Raw genomic sequence first — 22,452 nt, forward strand, 5'->3', positions numbered from 1 at the left:
ATCTGTATTAATCCTGAGTCAATGGTTTCCTATCACCTTAACAATATGATACTATTTGGATATATTAAAAAATAGGGCTGCACAACTTTATTAAGGAAATTTAAGGGAGTATACTACTACAGAACGGCTGAGAACCAAGGAGAAAGATGGTAGGTGGGAATTCTCACTACAAGAACATTTCCTTAAAATCATAGCAAAGTAATTTGTGTGAATTTTTAAAACAAAAGTTATGTGTACCCATCACTCTATACACAAAGGCTATTTCTAAAGAAGGTTTTCCCCCATCACACTTAAGAAGTCTACAAAGGATAATTAACATCTAGATTCAGAAGAAATTGCCTCATGAAATTTAAAGTGAGAAAAACAGGAGCATTTAAAAAATGTGTTCAATTTTCCCCCAGCTCCCTTTGACTTATATAGGGTTACCCTAAAGTTGAGATATGTCAAGACACTATTTACAAAATCTATGCCAGTAACAGCTGCCATGTTTAAGATGCCAAGGAATTTAATGTACTGTTTGGACAAGTGGTTAGAGAAAAGCATTCTGGGATAAAGCCACTCTAATTACATAAACTCTAAAACTGTTTCCTTTATCAAGAATGTAGCTGTATTTCACAAACTCATTTAAATAAGTAAATTTGAAAAACTAGACTGAGCCATCTTAGGTCTCTGGAGTACATTTTTATTCAAAATGTTAAAATAGGTGTCTATTACTCACATATTAGAGAAAATATCCTTATATATTTTTAACTTGATTAATAAGAAACTAAATATATTAAAATACATATTAAAAAGCTCTGTTGTAAAACCATCTAATTATTTTTAAAACTCCTAAGAAACTCTAAAATTAAGGTATGCTGGATCCCTAAATCAAGTGCTGTTAGTGTAATTCCTTCTGATTTTCTAGAACTGAGCACTCACATTTGTTAAAGACAAATGGTTAAAATGCCAAGAGACTCACTTCACCTTTAGAAGACAGAATATTTTTCAAGCCAGAGATCAACCTGCCCATACTAACTGAGCAACACAAATGGCTTACTAACAAAGACATTATACAATTCAACAAATCAAGTTTAACACTTTCATTCTTGTGCCTTTATTTTTTAAATAAAATGACAGAACTACCAGAATCCAAAAGCTTAAAATGTAAACCAAAACAAAACAAAAACCCTATAAAATGTCAGCACATTCTTTCAATCATTATAATTTTAATAGACATGTTGTGGAGTTTTAGGCCACCTGGCAAAAGAGTTTATTTTTAAAAGTAATTTCTACATAATGATTTCACTTCTCTAAATCAAATCCAAGCTGAAACTTACAGAGTGCTGCTAATCACCAACCACAAAATTAAAACATTAAGGGTTAAAAGGTTCCTTTGATTTTACCTAGACTCACCCAGTCTAATCCCACTAAAAGACTGTTAGAAATTAAACAAATTATAATAAGGAAGGCCTATAGTAAGCTAAATGGCATTCACAATTAAAAACAAAACAAAACAAAACCCAAGGGAAAAGCTCTAACACCTCCAATATTAAACTGGGACTTGCTAGGAGTTTTAGCTATAAATATTGTAAAGAAAGAACAAAAGCTAACAGTACAAAAACTAGGGCATTTAATGAAATGAGAAAAATAATGTGAAAGGACAAAAGCACATCTATGTAGACTTCAAAATTACATTTAACTCAGGGAACTATCACCTCATTTTAGGAGATCTAACAGAAGAGGCATATAACTGCTCGAATTCCCTAAGTATTGTAAATCGACACAAAATAAATCATTGCTCATTAAGTCAAGCTCTTGTTCTTTCCATGGAAACGATGCCTCTACATTTTAGGAAATGATGCCTCTACATTTATTTTCAGAAAACAGTAACTATTCTGAAATGAAATAGGAGTACTGACTTTCAGCTCCATTAAAACAGAAAAAAAGTCAAACTATTTTCTCATCCTTTCTTTCAATGTCGTTACCTATTATTTTAAACACTTAAAATAAAAAATGTATGGAAGACATTTAATTCAATCTGAAATCCAAATATACAAAGAAAACAAATTTCTGTGCATTTTTACTTCTACCTTAAAAAATTAACTGATAGAACACTTCACTAGAAATCTAAAATCTCCTTTAGCCTACTATTTTTGATGAGTTTCTTCACATGATTTGAATCTAAAAGCCTAGTAAAAATGTTTATCCAAGTAAATGTATTAGTACTTTAATTGCATCTGGGAACTAAAATTTAGAAAATGAACAATTAATGACAATCTAAAGGAAACTCCCCACTTGAATAGAAGAATTACCATTATTGTATGCATACAGTAAACACTAATCTCATTTAATTATATTAATTGACCCAATTCTTAACCTTTAGAGCTGGAGACAAAGATAAATTTATACTAATATCTAACCAGTTATTTCCTAATGATGAACATTATTTATAATGGCTGTTACTTAATTTTGATCACTTGTGTATTCCCAGTGACAAAATGCTGCCAAGTTCATAGAAAGTTCTAAGTACATAAATCTATTCTTGGATAAATTAACCATTTACCCTATCATCAAAATTTATTCAATGAACTGGCTTCCTTGAACACCTACATATTAGCTTGAACTGAATATTTAAAAGAATATCTGAATGTCAGTGAAGTTTAAAGATTAGCTAACTTTTAAAAGCAACCTAAAATTTCTTACCTGGTAGGGTTGAAAGGCACTATCTTCAGTTAAAAAATCCAGTTGTTTATCTACAAGGAATTCTACCGCAGTGATTGAACTAGGTATACTTTTTTCAACCAGGGGTTTGAAAGTCTGGTAAGAGAAAAAAAAATTCATAATGGTTATTTTCTGGGTTTTATACTCAAACATGAAGAGTATATCTGAATACAATGTACAAATGTCATTATCATAAGGACTTTAGAATACCAATACTTTCATATTATAATCTAAATGCTTTTATTCATAAAATAAAATATTTTATATTAAAAAGGAAAGAAGTAATCTAGAAGTTATTTTAAAAAAGAGAAAATCACATATACATGTGTATAAAAATTTCTAAGATAATAAATGAGAAATTGCTTCTGAAAAAGTCAACTGGGTAGGAGAGCATATTTACCAACTCATTTTTTAAAAATTACTAAGTATTAATCTTTATAAAAACAGAGCAGGTATAGTTCAGTTATTTTTTTTCTGCTAGCTCATTCACATCAAGGATTTTAAATGATCAGGATGCATCTGGTCTTTTAACTCCACCCCATGTACTACCCGCCCCCGCCCCCGCCCCTGCCCCTGCCCCAAGCACAAATAAAAATCCAGCTGCTTCAGTAAGAGCAGCATGGGGGAAGGGAACAGGAAAAGAGGGAGGTAAGAAGTATTACAAAAAAACCACCTCTCAAGTCCAGATCTCTGCTACTTTAAAAATCAAATGAAGAGACAAACCAAAAATGGGGGCTGGGAGGTGGGGATCCACGGCCATTTGATTATTTTAAAGAAGACTCATCTCTTACAAAAGGAATATACCCAGATCTTGGGGTGGGGTGGGAGTGAGGGAGGCAGAAAGGAAGAGGAAGGAAGAAAACAAAGGTACAATGTATGCAGTTTTTAATTACTGTCACACTTCTGAAGCAGAAGCAACTTGAATAAAATCAAGTGTCACTTCTGGTACTTTTGTAAAAACTTAACATAATGGCTTTAGGATAATAAAAGAATGTAAGTTTGGAAAATGGAATTAACAACCAACTTAGTTTATAAATTCCCTGTATAACACGGAGAAATCTTTCTTGCTACAAGCCAACTTGTGTGATTATTCGGATACAAACTAAAGCTTTTGGCACAGATAGTAAAAATCCTCAGAGAAGATTCAAAGCAATGTGTTTCCCCTCTCTTATATTATGTCTTAAAGAAATCTTAACATCTTGCTAATCACAACTAATACACACTCTGGGGAAAAACTTCTCAAGATCTTTAGTTCAGAGTGGCTCTTAAGGAGTTAATTTCTGTATTTAAGAAATTCCTTTTAAAGCTTCCGATTCATCCAGGAGTCTACAACTGTTTTTGAAAAAGCTTAAACACATGAGAATAGATAAGTATTTTAAACATGCCTTATTTCTATACCATACCATGAACTTAGAAATAATATCTTATTTCCTAAATTAATATGACTGAAAAAAACTCTTCTTACATCCCCAACTATCTTCGGTATCTATGATTAGAAAAGCTAACCATTGTTAAGTTCCTCTCTGCCTAGTCCTAAGGCTAACCTTTCAAATACTACATAATAATCAGGAGTATTCTTATTTGGGTGAGAAATTACATTTTCAAAACAGACATTCCCCCATTACTTAGGTATCTCCTGCAACTACTGCCAACTAGAATTTTCCATTTGCCAAGACTAAATTCCAAAATTATTTTATAAAATCCTATTATTTTACCTAACAAGTGCCTAAAGTTTTCAAGATCACTTATTTTTAATTTAGACTTTAAAAGGTCTAACGGTATGTGATCAACATGATATATGTAATATTTTTCATATTATATATCTGTTTAGTTTTTAGTAAACTAGAAAACACTGGCACCTTTTCAAGAAGATTTGATTTATTCCTTGAACTTTATTCAAATGCTCTATTTATTTTCAAACAGTACCATGTCAGGTCAACTCGTGAAGGTTAACAAAAAAGTCCACAAAAGCTATTATCTAAGTGGCTAAAGGTACAATTAAATTAAGTAGGATTTGAAAAAGAAGTAAACTTCTGTATGAGTGCCTCTTTCTTACGCAAATAATACAGGTGGTTTGCATTTCCTATGAGACCCAGTCATTTTATAATATGAAAAACGTTCTTGTGAAGAAACCCTCTGAGAAACTCTGCTTTTTAAGGTAGGTCAGAATTCTAAGGGTAAATTTTAACAGGTCAACTAATCATAATTTAATTTATTGAGTTAATTTAGTTTCTCGGCTAAAATAAAAAAAATTTTCTCATTTTAAGATAACTAACTGAAAGCTATCGGGAGAATTGTTAAAAAATTAGTTTAAAAAAAGGCTACTTCGGATACAATAATACTTTTAATCATGTACAAATGGAGGTCGAGTATATCAGCCTTCTTAAAATAGTAAATAGGGCCACAACGCGCAAATTTTTAAATGTGCAATTACATTTAAGCTACAAATATGTTCCCAGAAAGTGCTGATAAATACTTTAACAGTACTTGTTAGAGAAATGTTTCAATATGCATTAAACAAACAATCCTGAAAATGTGACTGTTACTATTTTATGGGAAAATTAAAGACAAACAACATATGAAACTAAGTAGTTAAAACACATAATGACTTTTTAAAGTGGCAAATCAACGATATAACAATTATTAGTATCTGAATCCAAGTCAAACACATTTTAAAAATAAAAACATAAATATTTAAATAAATGTGAACAGATCCTACAGCTTTTATGATGAATCTGTAGTAAATATTTTATGGGTCTAGGTGTACTGGAATGTAAAGAAACTAGAACTCATGCATAACTAAGTAATTCAAGTCTCTAAAGATATATCATTCTATGAGGAACTTCCACAGCCTAAGGGGAAGCAATGAGCTACCATCTGATGAAAGTCAATGTAGAATATGGCCCTTATCACAAAAAGACTATTATTCCAATGCTGAAAAAAAGACTTTGAAAATTCAAATAAAATTACTAATTTAAAATCGAATATTCATAATTAAAAAAAAAACTTTTTCAATTTTATTAATGGATTAAGAGTTCCTTTAAGGTCCTTTGTCTGACCATACTTTAAAAATAGTCTAAAGCCAAAATAAATAGTTGAGAGCCTGCATTTCTAGTAGGGCCTACACCACGCTATAGGAAGAATGCTTAGAACAACTGTATCCTGTTTGGGGCTCCATGCTGCACCACATTCCATTCACATGAGGAAGAGGAGAACAGATGAGCCCTCCTCAAAAAAAACATTTTTAAAATAAATCAGCTTCAGCTCTCAAACATAACTCAGCTGCTCAAACAAACCATGTTAAAGCTCACATTTAACATTTAACTGAAAATTCATGGAGTTTATGTCTGCAGTCTGAGTTTCTAACAATCTCCACTTAACATTTAACAATTCCTTTTCCAAGTTAAAAAAAAAAACGCTCATTAACTAAAAAAATCTGATATAAAATTCACTAAAGGATAATACTGAAGCAGAAAACTAAGCAACATTTTAGAAGTCAAGGTTTAGTCTATGGGGGGGGGGGAAAAAAAAGACTGGAGTGACTTGAAAGAACAAAGTCCAAATTCCCACCCAAGCAGGTCTATTGAAAAACACGATACTGTTAGAAAACAAGTTGGGGGTGGGCACTGGAATACACCACACAAAAAATCCCTCACAAATCAAATACCCCACTTCCCTTAAAACACTATATTCTAAAAACCCTAATCTGAAATATTTCTGCTGTAATACCTTAAAAATTAAACTCTAGTTTTTAATCTTTTTACAGTGTTATGAAATTACTACACACACAATTATCCTTTCTGAACAAATGAAAATAGTTAAAAATTTCTTAAAACTATTAACACTAAGGCTAGATCAATAAAAGGCAGCGACCTTAATTCCTAAGGCTGAGAAGTAAAACCAAATGTAAATTAAGACAAAAGAAAAAGGAAGCAGAAAAATACAAACCGTACTTTGTTCTTTAGATTTTAAAGTATCTTTAAATCTCAGAAATCCACGACACAGCTTTAAAGGTCAAGAAGTAGCTGACATTCCCATTTCACTCTTGAGCAGTATTTTTTATCTAGCTTAAATACTTCTTTAGTCTTCAAAAATCACAGGCAAATGGCTCTCAAACCAAGCATTTCTGAGCTCACTTGCAGCGTCGTCATTGTATAGGAAGAAAAGCCAAGACCACAAAACGAAGCAGAGCTGTAACCTAACAAGTCTCCGACGAGCAAATGACGATTTTCTGTCTGCTCTGGCTCAGCCTGGCAGTGATGAGGATTACAACTCGCTCTTTGTCATCAGCACTGTGGTGTTAACGACTAAGAAATCCTGCAGCTGAAGCACTACTGCATCCTCCGATCTGGGTCAGGATAATTTCTCCCGAGGTCGCTTACATAACCAGTGAGATACTCCAAATAGAGAGAACAGCCATCCATCAGCTAGAGAAAGCCTTTCCCACTGTACTCTCTGCGTGGAAACACACTGCAGTAGCTTCCAACAGTGCAGACACCCAAATGAGAAAGACTACTTGGCTTAGGGCACACTGAGAGAAGGGAAGAGGCGGTGCTCTGTAAACTGTAACTAATCCCCCGTCACAGGTGCTGATGGAGTCACTTCCAGCACGAGTCACATTACTGGTGATTACTCATTTGGCTGCGGCCATAGAGACTGGCTCATAATTTTAACAACAGACAAAGACAGACTAGTGGTGAGACTGAGACCTCAAGTTTACTGTCTCTTTCAATAAAGCAAATGCAAATACAAAGTTTTTGCTTTTCAGATTTCCCAAGATAAGAAAGTGCAGAAAACAAATAATATGTAAATATCTCTCAAGTTGGCAAAAATGAAGCTAGAACTTTAAACTACTGAAAATACTTTCTGTGGTTTAAATTCCTTATTTTAAGTTTAATCATTTGTCCTTAAAAATATACAAAAAGCTCTAATATAAAAAAAGCTCTGGAAATAAACACTTAAAAGCATTTTTGGAGTAACAGTCCAAATAAAATCAAATGACATAACCACAACTCATTACTCAAAAGAAAAACTGGTGGTATTTATTTTGGCAGATTTAAAAAAATACTCCTGAAACAATTTTATTCTTTAAAAAAAATTAATCTAGACAATTCACAGTTATAAGAATATCTATTATTTGAAATATATTTTTTTTGATGTGTTACCTAACGTAGACTTTTAACTTCTTTCTAACCTCAAGAGTTATGCTGTGCAATATGGTGGCCACTAGTTAGCTACACGTGGGTACTGAGTACCTGAAGTGAGATTAGTCTACATTTAAATGCATGTTGTATATATAATATAAGCACTGAATATGAAAAAAACAATGTTCGATATCTGTAAGTATAAGAAAGCATTCACCTATTTTTAAATGTTGTGCATGGTCTTTTATTATAAACATGACCCAATGTAGAAATCTCAATTTTAATGAACCTAAGAATTCATGTTTTTTAAATACCACACACACAACCAATTCATCAAATCATATTAAGAGAAAAACATCCAGACCAGCCCATGCCCTCTCTATTCCTATTCTAGATGTATCAGTTTCATTTCACAGAAAACATCAGGCTAACCAGTGAAAATATATTTTCAACTTAGTATATGATGCACTATATCTACAAAAATCTCAAACTTTTTGTTCAAGGATGAAAGAGATGGATAATGATTATTCTAAGAATGTTAGTAAGTATAGCTTTAGAACACTGATGGTACTAAAATATAACTTTAGAACAAAATTTTATTTATTTTATTTTTTTAAAGATTTTATTTTATTTATTTTTTTTTATTTACTTGTCAGAGAGAGAGAGAGAGAGAGTACACACAAGCAGGCAGAGTGGCAGGAAGAGGTGGTGAGAGAAGAAGGCTCCCTGCTGAGCAAGAAGCCCGATGCAGAACTCAATCCCAGGACCCCGGGATCATGACCCAAGCTGAAGGCAGCGGCCCAACCAACTGAACCACCCAGGCATCCCTAGAATAATATATTTTTTAAAATAATAACTCAAATGACTATTATATTATACACACCATTTTAATAATTCCTTTATAATTACTTCAGACATGAATGTAAAACACGAAAATAAAAGAATTCACAATGTCATATAATATACAAAAAAGAAAAAAAAAAAACTAGATCAATATGGCAGCTTTAGTCTTCCCACAAATAACAAAGAAACATCAAATGTTTGATGCAGGCTATTCAAGTATGAAACAGCACATTTTTAGTACATTCCACACTACATTTCTACAATTTATTGTACATTAGAGAATGAGTTTAATATTTCACAGGATTCATCGTACAAGCTCACATAAGTTCGAGTTTGACTAAAGATATACATTTAAAAACAGTAGTCTTTGTTCCTCAAGTAGTATCAGTCCCCTATAGAATCTAACAGCAAACAGAACTACACTTAGTTAACAATCTGAATGCCACAATATTTATATATTCCTAGTGACACAGAATGCAGTAATTTTTAAAAAAATCAAAGTAAGTAGTATCAATAAAGAAAAAACATTTTTATTTCATACTGCATCATGGTTGAATTAAAATTCTTCTCATTATAAAGAAATACTATACAGAGGCACCTAGGTGGCTCAGTCAGTTAAGTGTCTGCCTTTTAACTCAGGTCATGACCCAGGGTCCTGAGATCAAGTCCTATGGCTGACTTCCTGCACAGTGGGGAGCCTGATTCTCCTTCTTTCTCTGCTACTCCCTCTCCCCCACCCCAACCTTGTGCTTTCTCTCTCTCTCAAAATAAAATAAAATAAGAAATACTATGTAGTCAATTCTTAATGCAAATGAAGGGAGCACAAAGATGGAACTAGTTGAAAGCCATAAATATGTTATTTTCATAAATTGAGCTTCACAAATACTTTAAAAATATTTTTAAATATCTTTAAAAATATATGGGGCGCCTGGGTGGCTCAGTGGGTTAAAGCCTCTGCTTTCAGCTCAGGTCATGATCCCAGGGTCCTGGGATCAAGCCCCACATTGGGCTCTCTGCTCAGCAGGGAGCCTGCTTCCTCCTCTCTCTCTTTGCCTACTTGTGATCTCTGTCTGTCAAATAAATAAATAAAATGTTTTAAAAAATAAAAAAAAAATTAAAAAAATAAAAATATATAAATGTGTCTGATCTGGTACTCTGGTAAATTTCCAATACAAATAAAAACAGTGAAAAACCAATATAGAGAACCAACTTGGTAGTAAGCATAATAAGCTGCCCAGTTTTTACATCAAGTCTCCTTAATTTTCTCTTCTTACAACTCCTTAAGGATGGCAGATACCACCTTTCAGACAGCATTTTTGCTGCCTGGTGAAATTTTGCACCATTTTGAGAGCAGAATTTTATTCCTCTAGATTGGTTGTTCTTAATGGCTTATAACTTAAATGCATTAAGGAGTAAGTAGAATAGTTATTATTAATTTTTCTTTTCTTTCCCTTTTTCTTTCTATAATTTTATGGGGGTTGGGTGAAGGTAGGGAGTAAAAAGTCTTTTCTGGCAGCTAAACCAGGCTAGAGGAAGAGGAAACTACTCCAGTTACTGCCCAGAAATACACATCTCTGACTTCCTTCCTTTTTAGCTGGTTTCTAGGTTACAAACTGAATAAATCAACAGAGGTGAGAAAGTAAACAGAGGCTAAAAGGAAAGCAACACGGTATGACTAGCTAAAGAAATCTGTTTCTTCCAATAATGTAGGAACATTGCATTGCAATTAAGGGTTAAAATAAATGAGAATTTTGGTTCCATTTATCTTGGGCCATGAAAGAAATTAATTCCTCATCTTTAAAGATATAGAAGCCTAAAGAAACAAGTGGATTTCTCCAAGTATATAGATTTCACACAAAACCAAAGGACTCTAAGTTCAATGGCCTAGCACTGTAAATATTTTTCATAGACATACAGTTAAGAAAAGAAGATGAGTAACAGTAGTTCGGAGGACTTCAATGTGATATGGCCGTATGTGAAGGCTAACTAGATTCAGGAAAATAGTTTTTCAATATGCCCTATTGTCCTGTAATCTATGAAAATATACAAACACATAACTACTATATTGTGGTAATGTCCAAAGACTTAACTTCTTTACAAAAATGAATCTATAGAGAACCTCCAGGGACTGCAAAGATTGTGTAGCACTGTCTCCTACTTTCAAAAGACTAAGAGTTCTATAAGGATTTCCAGATGATATGGGCCTACTCTTGTGGATTTTTAAAATTCTCTTCTCTCCTTCAAGCTTGCACCACATTCATTCAACCAACACTATGGTTTGTTTGGGGATACAATGATGGGGAAAAGAAAACCAAATTCCCACCCGAGCATACATCCCACACTTTCAGTAGGAAACAGATAATACAATTATCATAGAAATGAAAAACTACGCCTTGCTAAGAACTCAGTAATTGGAGAATTAGTGTTCCTTTCCCTCCTTTCTTCACTGTATCTTTGATATCACACCTCATCGGAGGGAGTGCAGCATGTGTCTACTCTTTAAAACTTGCAGATTTTAATGATATATAGTTGAGCTAAGAAAAATCACTACTGAGGATACTAAAACAACATAAAAACATTATGCAAATAGACTCTACATTTTTCAATAAGCATATGGCTGAATTCAGTTTCCTTTGTTTTATTTTTTCCTTCTAGGCTTTCTGAATACTAATAAGGCACGTACTCTACTCTAGAGTAGTTCTGAATTTGTCATCTCTATGTCTTCTTTTTCAGAATCTCCCTGATTAACAGACTTGTTTCCTCCCAGTATTACGAGGTACCATTTACTCTCCTGTCATGAAAACTTTGCAGATGCGTACCATTAAGATAACCAACTTTACTTGCTATAAATAAATGAGTAATTCCAAACTATATTTTTAGACTTCTATTTTATACAATTATTAGGACATTATCATATATCCTGTCACCACATAAAGCCAAATAGGACTACAATTAAATACTTAACCTTTCCTAAGTTATTTGTACTTCTTTCAAAACCACTGTAAGTACTATCACTACTTACTTTAGATATAGATACCTCAAAATTCATTAATAAAGTGATCATGTTTATTAATTTACTTTGTTTCCCATGCTCATATAATATTCTGAATACCTGATATTTTCCTTTAAAACTAATGATAATGAAAATGTAATTATTCTATAAATTATTCCATAATTTAATCTGACCTCAATAAAAATACCACTAAGATTTTGGAACTAGAAAAATCAATTTTATGGGGGCGCTTGGGTGGCTGCGTCAGTTAAACGTCTGCCCTCGGTACAGGACACATTCCCAGGATCCTGGGATCAAACTCCACCATCAGGCTCCTTGCTCAGCAGGAACCTGCATCTCCCTCTCCCTTTCTCTCTCCTTCTGTGTGATCTCTTGCTCAAATGAATTAATTTAAAAAATATTAATTTTATGGATAAGCAAATATAATAAGGAAAGTTCTGGAAAAAAAAAGAAAAAGAGAAAAAAGGGGAAAAATGATAGGGAACTAGCTCAATAGATACTACATTTCAATGCTCCAATTAATACAACAGTGTGAAACTGGAGTATGAATCAGTAGTCCTCAGTGGATAGTTTAGAAAGTCCCTAAATAACATCACATAAGTATGAGCATTTAGTGTAAGATAAAGGTGGATTTTCATATCATGGGGCGGGGGGAAGAGAAAGAAAAAACTGAATAAAAAAAGGGAAATGGAACTTTAGAGAGTAATAATTTAATTTTTGCAGATGAAGAAATCAACAAAGAGAATAAGTGACTGAATTTTCTTGCCCAAAATCTTGTTTATAGAAGCCCTGGGACTAGAACCTGGATTTCCTAATTCATAGCTGAATGATTTTTACATTCTAGGATGGTGTGAAAGAACTGTATTGCTTTCTTTCATGCTTGTTGGCATGAAGTGGCAAAGAGCAAAGTGTTTTGCCGTCTGCTGAATAAAACTTTAAACTTTGAGCATAAAATGGAGGAAAGTGAAACCAGTCTAGAACAAATTACAAAATCATATACCTGAGGAAAAAAGGGTAAAACATAATAATTTATGTATTTTTAATATGCTTTAATAACACTTATGTCACCTTTCAGAAAGAAGAAATAAGCAGGATTAGGAAAAAAAGCAACTCAACATGAAAGGGTTTTTAAGATTGTGTTCATAAAAAGAACACTTGGGAAGATGATGAACCATTAATGGCTAAACAGTAAAGAAAAATTTAACTCCTATTTTGTTGTTATATCTTTTTTTTAAAAGATATTATTTAATTTGACAGAGATCACAAGTAGGCAGAGAGACAGGAAGAGAGAAACAGGGGGAAGCAGGCTCCCTGCCGAGCAGAGAGCCCTATGTGGGCTCCATCCCAGGACCCCGGGATCCTGACCCAAGCCAAAGGCAGAGACTTTAACCCACTGAGCCATGCAGGCACCCGTTATTGTTATTTCTGTCAAGGAAATTACTTTTAATATGGCAAGTGCAAACTAGAGATTAAAAATAAACTAAACCATAAAGGATAGTAGAGTATCTTTTTTAAGAAATCAAATTAGTTTTCCTTATAAATAACATAATTAGGGATAATTTGGAAAATGAAAGAAAGGGGTACATAGAATCCCCTAGTTTTAACAGTTTACTTAGCCAGTTCAGAACTGAGTGGCTCAGTCAGTTAAGTGTTTGCCTTCACCCTTTGGCTCAGGTCATGACCTCAACATTCTGGGATCCAGCCTCCCATCAGGCTTCCTGCTTGGCAGGGAGTCGGCTTCTCCCTCTTTCTCTGCCCTCCTTCCCCCTCTTGCTTGTGTTGTCTCAAATAAATAAATAAAATCTTAAAAAAAAAAAAAAGGCAATTAGACTTTTAGCGCCCCTTTTTTCACAAGCATATTTGTTACCAAGTTTCAAGATACAATGTAAAATGAGCAGCTTATAAATTGTATCTTGAAACTCATTTTATTATATTGCCATTATTTTAAATAACTACCTAATAAAAACTTAATCAAGGAAATGTGCAATGAATTTTATTATGCATTTTCTTAGAGTTGGATATTTAGACCTTTTTTCACTGTTCCATTATTACAAAAAACAGGAACATCGTCATGCTTTTCTTAACTAAAAACACAAGTTTAGATGGGTTCAAATAAATTACATGTTAGCATATTAACTTGATAGATATAAACTCAGAGCCATTACAGATAGTCTCTGAAAAAACAAATCAAGGAATTATCAAAATGTTACAGATAGGCATCTACTGATATTTATAAAGGACGAAAGGGGCAATTCAGAAACAAATTTCATGCTAGTAAACTTGAACTCCAGCAAAACTCCAAGATGGATAATTAGAATCATGAAAAAACGAATACACAGTGATTACTAAGAGCCAGATATACTCATTTAGAGTAATTTGTCTTTTTTGGTAAGATAGTATTTATTTATTTATTTTAAGATTTTATTTATTTATTTGACAGGGAGAGAGAGATCACAAGTGGGCAGAGAGGCAGGCAGAGAGAGGGGGAAGCAGGCTCCCTGCTGAGCAGAGAGCCCTATGCAGGGCTCAATCCCAGGACCCTGGGATCATGACTTGAGCAGAAGGCAGAGGTTTAACCCACTGAGCCACCCAGGTGCCCCAAGAGAGTAATTTGTCTTTTAATAAAGTCAAAGGTTACTTTATCAAGACATCCTGCAATAGGAAAGTCAATTAAATATGCACTGGATGACAGTTTTTGATACATGTGAAGTTGGTTAAAGAAATGCTGAATAACCTACAAATTAACCTACACATTTAACCTGTACCTGTACTGTTTCTAAGTTTCATCTTTTGTCTTATACACTACCACACAAAAGCCATCTTTATTTAAAAATTAACAAATGACAGAATGATTCAAAAAGAGAGGCAATAGGGGTGCCTGGGTGGCTCAGTGGGTTAAAGCCTCTGCATTCCACTCGGGTCATGATCCCAGGGTCCTGTGATCAAGCTAGGTTCCTCCTCTCTCTCTCTGCCTGCCTCTCCACCTACTTGAAATCTTTCTAATAAATAAATAAATAAATCTAAAAAAAAAAAAAAAAAGAAAGAGAGAGAGAGAGAGAGAGGCAATAGTCCCTCGATATCTTGCACTGGTCATACTATCTCGGAGTATCTTGTTCAATTTGGGGAACCATAATATGAGAAATAATTACAAACTGAGATGTGTCAAAGACATTTAAAAATCATGCATTCTTAGGACCATTTAAAGGAATGGAGAATGTCTTATCTGGAGAAGAAGAGAAAGATAAATAATTATTTACAATTATTTAAGGTATTGGATAGTTTGGAAAGGAAGGACCTTGTAAGTAAAATTTCAAAGGCCAATTCTAACTCAGCACAAAGAATTAAAAAAAAAAAATTTTTTTTAAGATTTTATTTATTTATTTGACAGAGACAGAGAGAGAGGGAGCACAAGCAGGGGGAGTGGGAGAGGGAAAAGCAGGCTTCCCCCTGAGCAAGGAGCCCGATGTGGGCCTCGATCCCAGGACCCTGGGATCATGACCTGAGCGGAAGGCAGCCGCTTAACGACTGAGCCACCCAGGCGCCTGAATTAAAAAATTTATAATAGTTAAACATTAGCATGCCAAGGCTGATTTACTCATGTAGTGTGAGCTTCCAATAAATAGAAGCAATTCAGAAAAATCTGGATGAACATTTGACAAGTCTGTCACTGAAGGATCCCATTTCTGGCTTTGACAAGGAGTAATTTATAAAATATTAAAGATTCTTGGGGTGCCTGGGTGGCTCAGTGGGTTAAAACCTCTGCCTTCGGCTCAGGTCATGATCTCAGGGTCCTGGGATCGAGCCCCACTTTGGCTCTCTCCTGGGCAGGGATCCTGCTTCCCCCTCTCTCTCTCTGCCTGCCTCTCTGCCTACTTGTGATCTCTGTCTGTCAAATACATAAATAAATAAAATCTTAAAAAAATATATTAAAGATCCTTTCAAATTCTAAGATTCTAATACTGTCTTCTTTAAGCCATTTACTTCGTGTTTATGACCAAAGTTAAGATAAGGAAGATCAAACTTTTCAAAAACACTGCTTCTACTTTTGCATATGTGAAAGCATAAAATGAATCCTGCTGAATGTTCATGTATTATTCAGATAAGGTGGCAGAATTAAAAGTAAAGAGTAACTTCTCCCATATCAGAAAAAATTAAGTTAACCAAGGTTTGTACCATTGGGTAGAACTAAAACTACATGGGAGACTTCTGTGATATGGTATTTCTGTAGTCCACAGATCCTTTATCTTTTATGGTAAAAAAGCAAATGTAATTTTGTGGGAATGAGAAATATTACAAATTATATCAACCCAACCATAAATCCAAAGCATGTCTTAAAAGGATAATGAAATCACAGAAGAAATTCAAAGTTAAGCTAAAAGAAAATATGACTTACAGTCTTGAGCCTGACAAGCCTACCATCCTCAGAAAGCTTTTAAGGTATACACACACTAATATGTTTGCATATAACTGATTTCGTTGATTTTTTATTCTAAAACTAATTTTAAAATGTGTATTTTCCAATTTTTCTTAACCGTTTCACTGTACTTTTGGAAACTTGAAGAAAATATCTATTTCTTTACTGGTTTTGTTCATTTCCGTCTGGCAAACATCTGTTTCTTGTGCAGCAGAAGTTAACAAGTCTCTACAATTATTTTCCCATTAACTCCTTGTTTGTCAAAAACTCTGATGATGTCAGCAACAATCTGGAAGCTGAATTTTTCAACTAATGGGGGATTCACAATTTCCATTAAGTATGATATTATCTTACTCATTTAAAAAATTAACGCTTTTTAGGCAGTGATGATCATGTATGCTAAGTACCATTTAGATTCTTAGATTCAAAATATGGTTAATATAAAAATTATCCAAGTTTCAGCCATACTTCTTTAATTATTATTAATTTATGCCAACATTTTGACAGTCATGGTATATCAAAATACTGCAATGCAAATCAAAAAAACTAAAATGAAAGAGAAAACTTTACATAAAGACTTTCATACTGAAGTGTTTTCTTTCAATTATCAACAAATTAATCATTCATTAAAATGAACTTTTCTTCTTTTATGACATGTATAACTGAAGTTGTATTATGTGCTGACTTTGGCAGCTCTAAAATTGGAACAAAAGTTGTATCGCAAACAAGTACAGAGAAGATGTAATCTCATGTCAATAACTACTAATATTAATTCAATACACCTCCTTTAAACAAAGTCCGTCCTCTCTAAAGCTCTAAGTTTCCTTAATTCAGGTCAGCTTCTATTTCACTGAGGACTCTCCTCTAAAGGATGAGGCAACAAAAAATCCCAAGACTTAACTGGGAAGAAAATGTTGAGGTCCAGTAATGATGCCAAGAAGCCTTGCTTAAGTCTATGTCTGTAGAGAGAAGAAAAGTTTCAAAATTAGACTCTTCATGGATAATCAAGATTCCTTCCAGGATCTTAGCTTCCTTCAAAATTTCAGACAGACTGGAAGCAGTCTGAGCAAACAAACTTCTTTGGGACTCCTGTGGATTTAGTAGTGCTTTATAGCTTGTCAAACAGTTGCTTTTTCGTTGTGATTTGAAAGCTTCCCTGACCACTTCCTATGGAGATTTTTATAGCAGAAAAAGTTTTCCTAATTTTAGCATTCTTTAGGATTATATTTCTTGCTTCCCATCATATTTGGGTCAATTTATATCTTAATGTTTTAACTTTGAACTTTATCCTACTTGGCCTTGGAGAACATGAGCATACTTTATTTTTATTTTTTTTAAAGATTTTATTTATTTATTTGAGAGAGAGAACATGTGCATGCACATGTGTGGGGGAAGGGGCTGAGGGATAAGCAGACTCCCTGCTAAGTCGGGAGCCCCATTCAGGGCTTGATCCCAAGACACTGGGATCAAGACCTGAGCCAAAGTCAGATGCTTAACCTAATGAGCCACCAGGTACCTCCAGCATACTTTAAAAGTTACATTATTTAAAGAAAAACATACACACACACACACACACACACAAAACCAGTTTAAGTTGTCATGGAACTATGAAGTTTTCTACCATCATGGGAAAAAATGCTACACAGAAAAGCAATTATTTATGAAACCGGCTCATCAATGAATGGATCTACTAAGAATGACTGTGTATTTTCCATTGCCAAGAGTCTTCTTTATCTTTGCCAAGAGTCTTCTTTACCATTCTCTTAGAATGGTAAACTAGATGGTGCATTATGTTTATTACTATATTAATGGGTTAGAAATTCTGAAAGGTGCTCTTTGCTTCCAGAGCTTGATGCTGAAGGCACAGAGAGGTGTTAGCCAAGTCCTAGAATAGTGGTTCTCAATTGGTAGCACCTTGTCCAACAGCATCAGCAATAACAAGCAACTAGTTAAAAATGCACATCAGGCTCCACCCCACACTACCCGAATTAGAAATTCCAGGGGTGGGGTCTAGAAATCTGTGTTGTAACAAGTCTTTGAGTAATTCTGAAGCACTGTAAAATCTGAGTCCCAGTGATGTAACCAAGTGTTTTTTTTGTTTTGTTTTTTAAATTAGAGAGAGAGAGAGAAAGAGAAGCAGAGGGAAAAGGAGAGAATCTTAAGCAGGATCCATGCTCGGCATGGAGGCAGGGCTCAATCTCATGACCCTGAGAATCATGACCTGAACTGAAATCAAGAGTCGGACACTTAACTGACTGAGCCACCCAACGGCCCCAAACCAAGTGTTCTTAACCTTTTTGGAGTCGAGGAACTCTCTGATGAAAGCTATACCTTCCCCAGAAACATGAAAATACAAAATTTTGCACCACAGTTTCAGGGGTTTCCAAGATCATCAGGAGAATCTAAGAATATACATTCCTAAGTTTTAACCCTGATTAGCTACTGAATCAAAAACTTTGAGAATGGGGTACTATACTTGAAAATATTTTTTAAACTTCATTTTTAAATCTTTCCCCTGCTGCCTCAACATCCCCCACAAACCAGCTCTAATTATCCTACCCAGGTGACCAGGTGCTCCAGATTGATAGGGTTGGCCCCTGGCCCTCCTTCCTGCCCTCCCCTATGACCTAGTAACAACATTCAAACACACCAGTGAAATCCCCTTGCTCCTTTTCTTGTGTACTCCAATCTGACACATCAACAAAAGGCACTAACCCACAGGCCCTTGTATTCTCCCCTTGGTTCCACACCTGCTTGGTTGAACCTAGTTCCTCCTGGCACAAAGTGACTTTATCTCTCTAGAGCCTATGAATATAATAAACTTTGTTTTCCTGTGCCTCTCCTATGGTCTCCTCTCATGGCTGCATCTACTGAACATCCCATAAAAGAACACAGGACAAGCCCAGAAATCCTTAGTTCTAAAATACTATCTGAGTTAAATGTGAGACTCGATCAGCTTTGGGAACCACAAATCATGGTTGAGAACACCTGGCCTACAGTGACTATATCTCAGGACAGAATGCCCAAGTCCAGGTTTCAGACATTCTCTTGATAGATCAGATCAGTCACTTTGCTAACTTAACCTTCTACTTTCTCAGGAAGCACAGGATCTTTAAATAGCTTACATTGGAAAGCTGTTCCTTCTCAAGGTGGGGATATTTGAGCCATAGAGATCAATTTCACTCACCAGGTTTTCAAATTCAAGTAACCTAGGGCTAGCAGAGGCTAACCTCTTTCAAATTATGCAGAGAGATAACTATTTAAAGATGCCTTCCCTTCCTAAAAATATCAAGCAGTTAAAGCAGCAGGCTTAGAAAGTGGCAATGCTACTTCCCTAGATTACACAGAAAGAGAAAACACAGCCCAAATAGTATAACCACAAAGGTAATTTCCACTTGATGCTTTAAAAAGATGAGGTTTTCCAATCACTGATGTTCCCTACTTTCTACTCACAGTAGGAGGAACAAAGAGGAAGTGCCTCAAGAGAAGAAACAAAGAGCCAGAAGTGTAGTTAATCATTCAACAAAAGATTTCAAAGCTGATTAAAATCGCCTGTGAAGCAAAAAAAAATTTCCCAGGTCACATGAACTATGAACTCAGAATGACTTGGCTCAAGACAGTGGCCCAAGGAGCTGAAGGCCCAAAATTACACCATAAATGTTTCTATCACATATGATCAATTGTAGCTATTTTAGGGTGTGGGGTAGGGGTGAAGACTAAGGTTCAGTGTCCTATCCTGACATCTAGAAAGTACACATGAAGTTATAATTAATGTGCTCATCTTTCAAAAAATACATTAGAAATGTTACTCATTTTGATATATAAAGCATAAAACATTTACTACTCATGAATCAAGCTTTCCAGGCACACACTTTGATCACTAAAAGTTCATTAGCTAGCGAAGATTCGTGAAGCACCTATAATGTGCTACCTACCCACTGTGCATGGTATTAAAAATAGGAAAGTAATCCCTGGTACTCATCTATATAACAAAGAAACTGCTCTTACACAATGAAACTTAGTAAGAGTAAATGTTAAATCTCTAGTTTTAGGTTCCAAAAAGCTACTACTTAAGTATGGTGCAACACACACTCCCACCCCATCCTTCACAAACAGACATTAGTATAATATGTGGTAAAACTTGCTTGGCAGCTTTTGATGCAAAAAAGGTTTAGGAAGTTTTATTCAGTCTACAAATATTCACTGGAACATCTACAATGTGTTAAGCATTGTCCCAGAGATTCCGGATGATGCAAAGATGAGGCTAAACAGAAACTCATTATGAGGCAAGAATGTACTGTGGTGAGAATGCTAAAAATGCTATTATAGAGTGTTCCAAATATGTTAAGTAACAGTCTCAACATACTGACATCACTTCACATGAAAATTAAAGGCATCCCATTTAGAAAGACATGCCTATTAGAATATAAACAAAAACAGGTGATCTGGATAGTGGAAGTTCTGTCTATAATCAAGTCATATTAATACTGATTAAAGGAATTGGGAATGTTTAGCCTAAGGTCTTTACTGCACTTTTTTTTTTTTTTTAAGATTTTATTTATTTATTTGACAGAGAGAGATCACAAGTAGGCAGAGAGGCAGGCAGAGAGAGAGAGAGAGGAAAGCAAGCTCTCCGCTCAGCAGAGAGCCCGATGCGGGACTCGATCCCAGGACCCTGGGATCATGACCCGAGCCGAAGGCAGCGGCTTAACCCACTGAGCCACCCAGGTGCCCCCTTTACTACACTTTTATATATAGGGCAAACTTAACATACTGTGTTCATGTGCAGTGATCTTAACCTGGGGAAGGAAGGAGGGAGGGAGGAAAGGAGGGAAGGAAGGAAAGAAAGAAGGAAGGAAAGGAGAAAGAAAGAAAAAAAAAATGAAAGCCTTCGAGGAGTCCAGAAAGTCCTTAAAATTATTTATAAAAATTTGTGACTACGAGCACTTTTTTTATTTCCTGGAGAAAGGGTTATTGATAGTTTCGATCAGATTTTCAAAGGAGTCCCCTGATCCAACAGATAACTAACTCGTGCCTAAAATTAAACTAGATCCACTAAAGGAAGTTACACATAACCAGATTTTGGTCCAATGTTAGGAAAAGCTTTGTAATAAATTCAGCTGCCTAATAATGGAATTAGCTACTTTATAAAAGAGTAATATCTCAGAAGCCATTTATACAGAGAGTGTTTATTCATATACGATACTGTGGTATAAGATAATGTAATGTAGGGCGCCTGGGTGGCTCAGTGGGTTAAGCCACTGCCTTCGGCTTGGGTCATGATCTCAGGGTCCGGGGATCGAGTACCGCATCGGGCTCTCTGCTCGCTTCCTCCTCCCTCTCTCTCTCTGCCTGCCTCTCTGCCTGCTTGTGATCTATCTCTGTCAAATAAATAAATAAAATCTTAAAAAAAAAAAAAGATAATGTAATGTAGGTAGACTTTCAAATCTGTCAGGGCTTTAATTTGAAAAAAATATTTGTTTTGAAATTCTAAATCATATTTAAGAACATAAGAGCTTTCAACATTTGTCAAAAGCGTATTAAAGGCTAAAATCATTATTATGTAAGAATTTCATTTATGGGGGCGCCTGGGTGGCTCAGTGGGTTAAGCCGCTGCCTTCGGCTCAGGTCATGATATCGGGGTCCTGGGATCGAGTCCCACATCGGGCTCTCTGCTCAGCGGGGAGCCTGCTTCCTCCTTCTCTCTGCCTGCCTCTCTGCCTACTTGTGGTCTCTCTCTGTCAAATAAATAAATAAATCTTAAAAAAAAAAAAAAAAGTAAAAAAAAAAATTTCATTTATGGGCTGGAGGTATATGACATGGTAAATAGCTGTAAATATATGTTGTATTTTTGGATAATATCCAATTCTGTTCTAGCTAACAACAACAAATGGGAAACATGAAACTCATAAGATGTGGTTCGTATAGACAGCAAGCACCCAGTGTGGCAAAGTAGACACAAAAAGGGAACACACAGGAAGAGAAGACATGGAAACACCATGTAAATCTAATCATTAATCTCAGATGTAATCCCTAAATGGTCATTCATTGGTGATTCCCATTATGGCCTCATGTATCCCCTGCCAAAAATGTAAAAGATGAAAGGCATAGATGCTCAGCAAGTCTTTAGCAAGTATTACTTGTGGCCAGGCTTACTTACTCCTACAAAAATAAGCATGTATTGATTCCAGGCCCCTTCCCTTGGCTGAGTTCCCAGGCTCATATCTAACTCTGGTCCTTATAGTTATGTTATCAGCAGGAAAGGTTATGTGGCATAGACAGGACAAAAGAACTTGGTAAATCTCAGAATTATGATCCTTTCATCTCAACTGTAT

General features: G+C 35.0%; 1 protein-coding gene across 4 annotated transcripts in view; it reads right to left on the reverse strand.

The window, feature by feature from the left end:
- Positions 1-22,452, reverse strand: part of JMJD1C (jumonji domain containing 1C) — a 320,851-nt gene that overhangs the window by 86,503 nt on the left and 211,896 nt on the right. For all 4 annotated transcript variants that reach the window (XM_032314095.1, XM_032314093.1, XM_032314092.1 and 1 more), the window contains one exon: positions 2,686-2,799. Coding sequence is in view for 3 of the 4 variants with exons in the window: in XM_032314093.1 (XP_032169984.1) it covers positions 2,686-2,799 (114 nt within the window). In the remaining variant the exon portion in view is untranslated. The remainder of the gene's footprint in view (positions 1-2,685; positions 2,800-22,452) is intronic.

The sequence above is a fragment of the Mustela erminea genome, chromosome 14 (assembly GCF_009829155.1).
Source record: "Mustela erminea isolate mMusErm1 chromosome 14, mMusErm1.Pri, whole genome shotgun sequence".
NCBI lineage: Eukaryota > Metazoa > Chordata > Mammalia > Carnivora > Mustelidae > Mustela > Mustela erminea.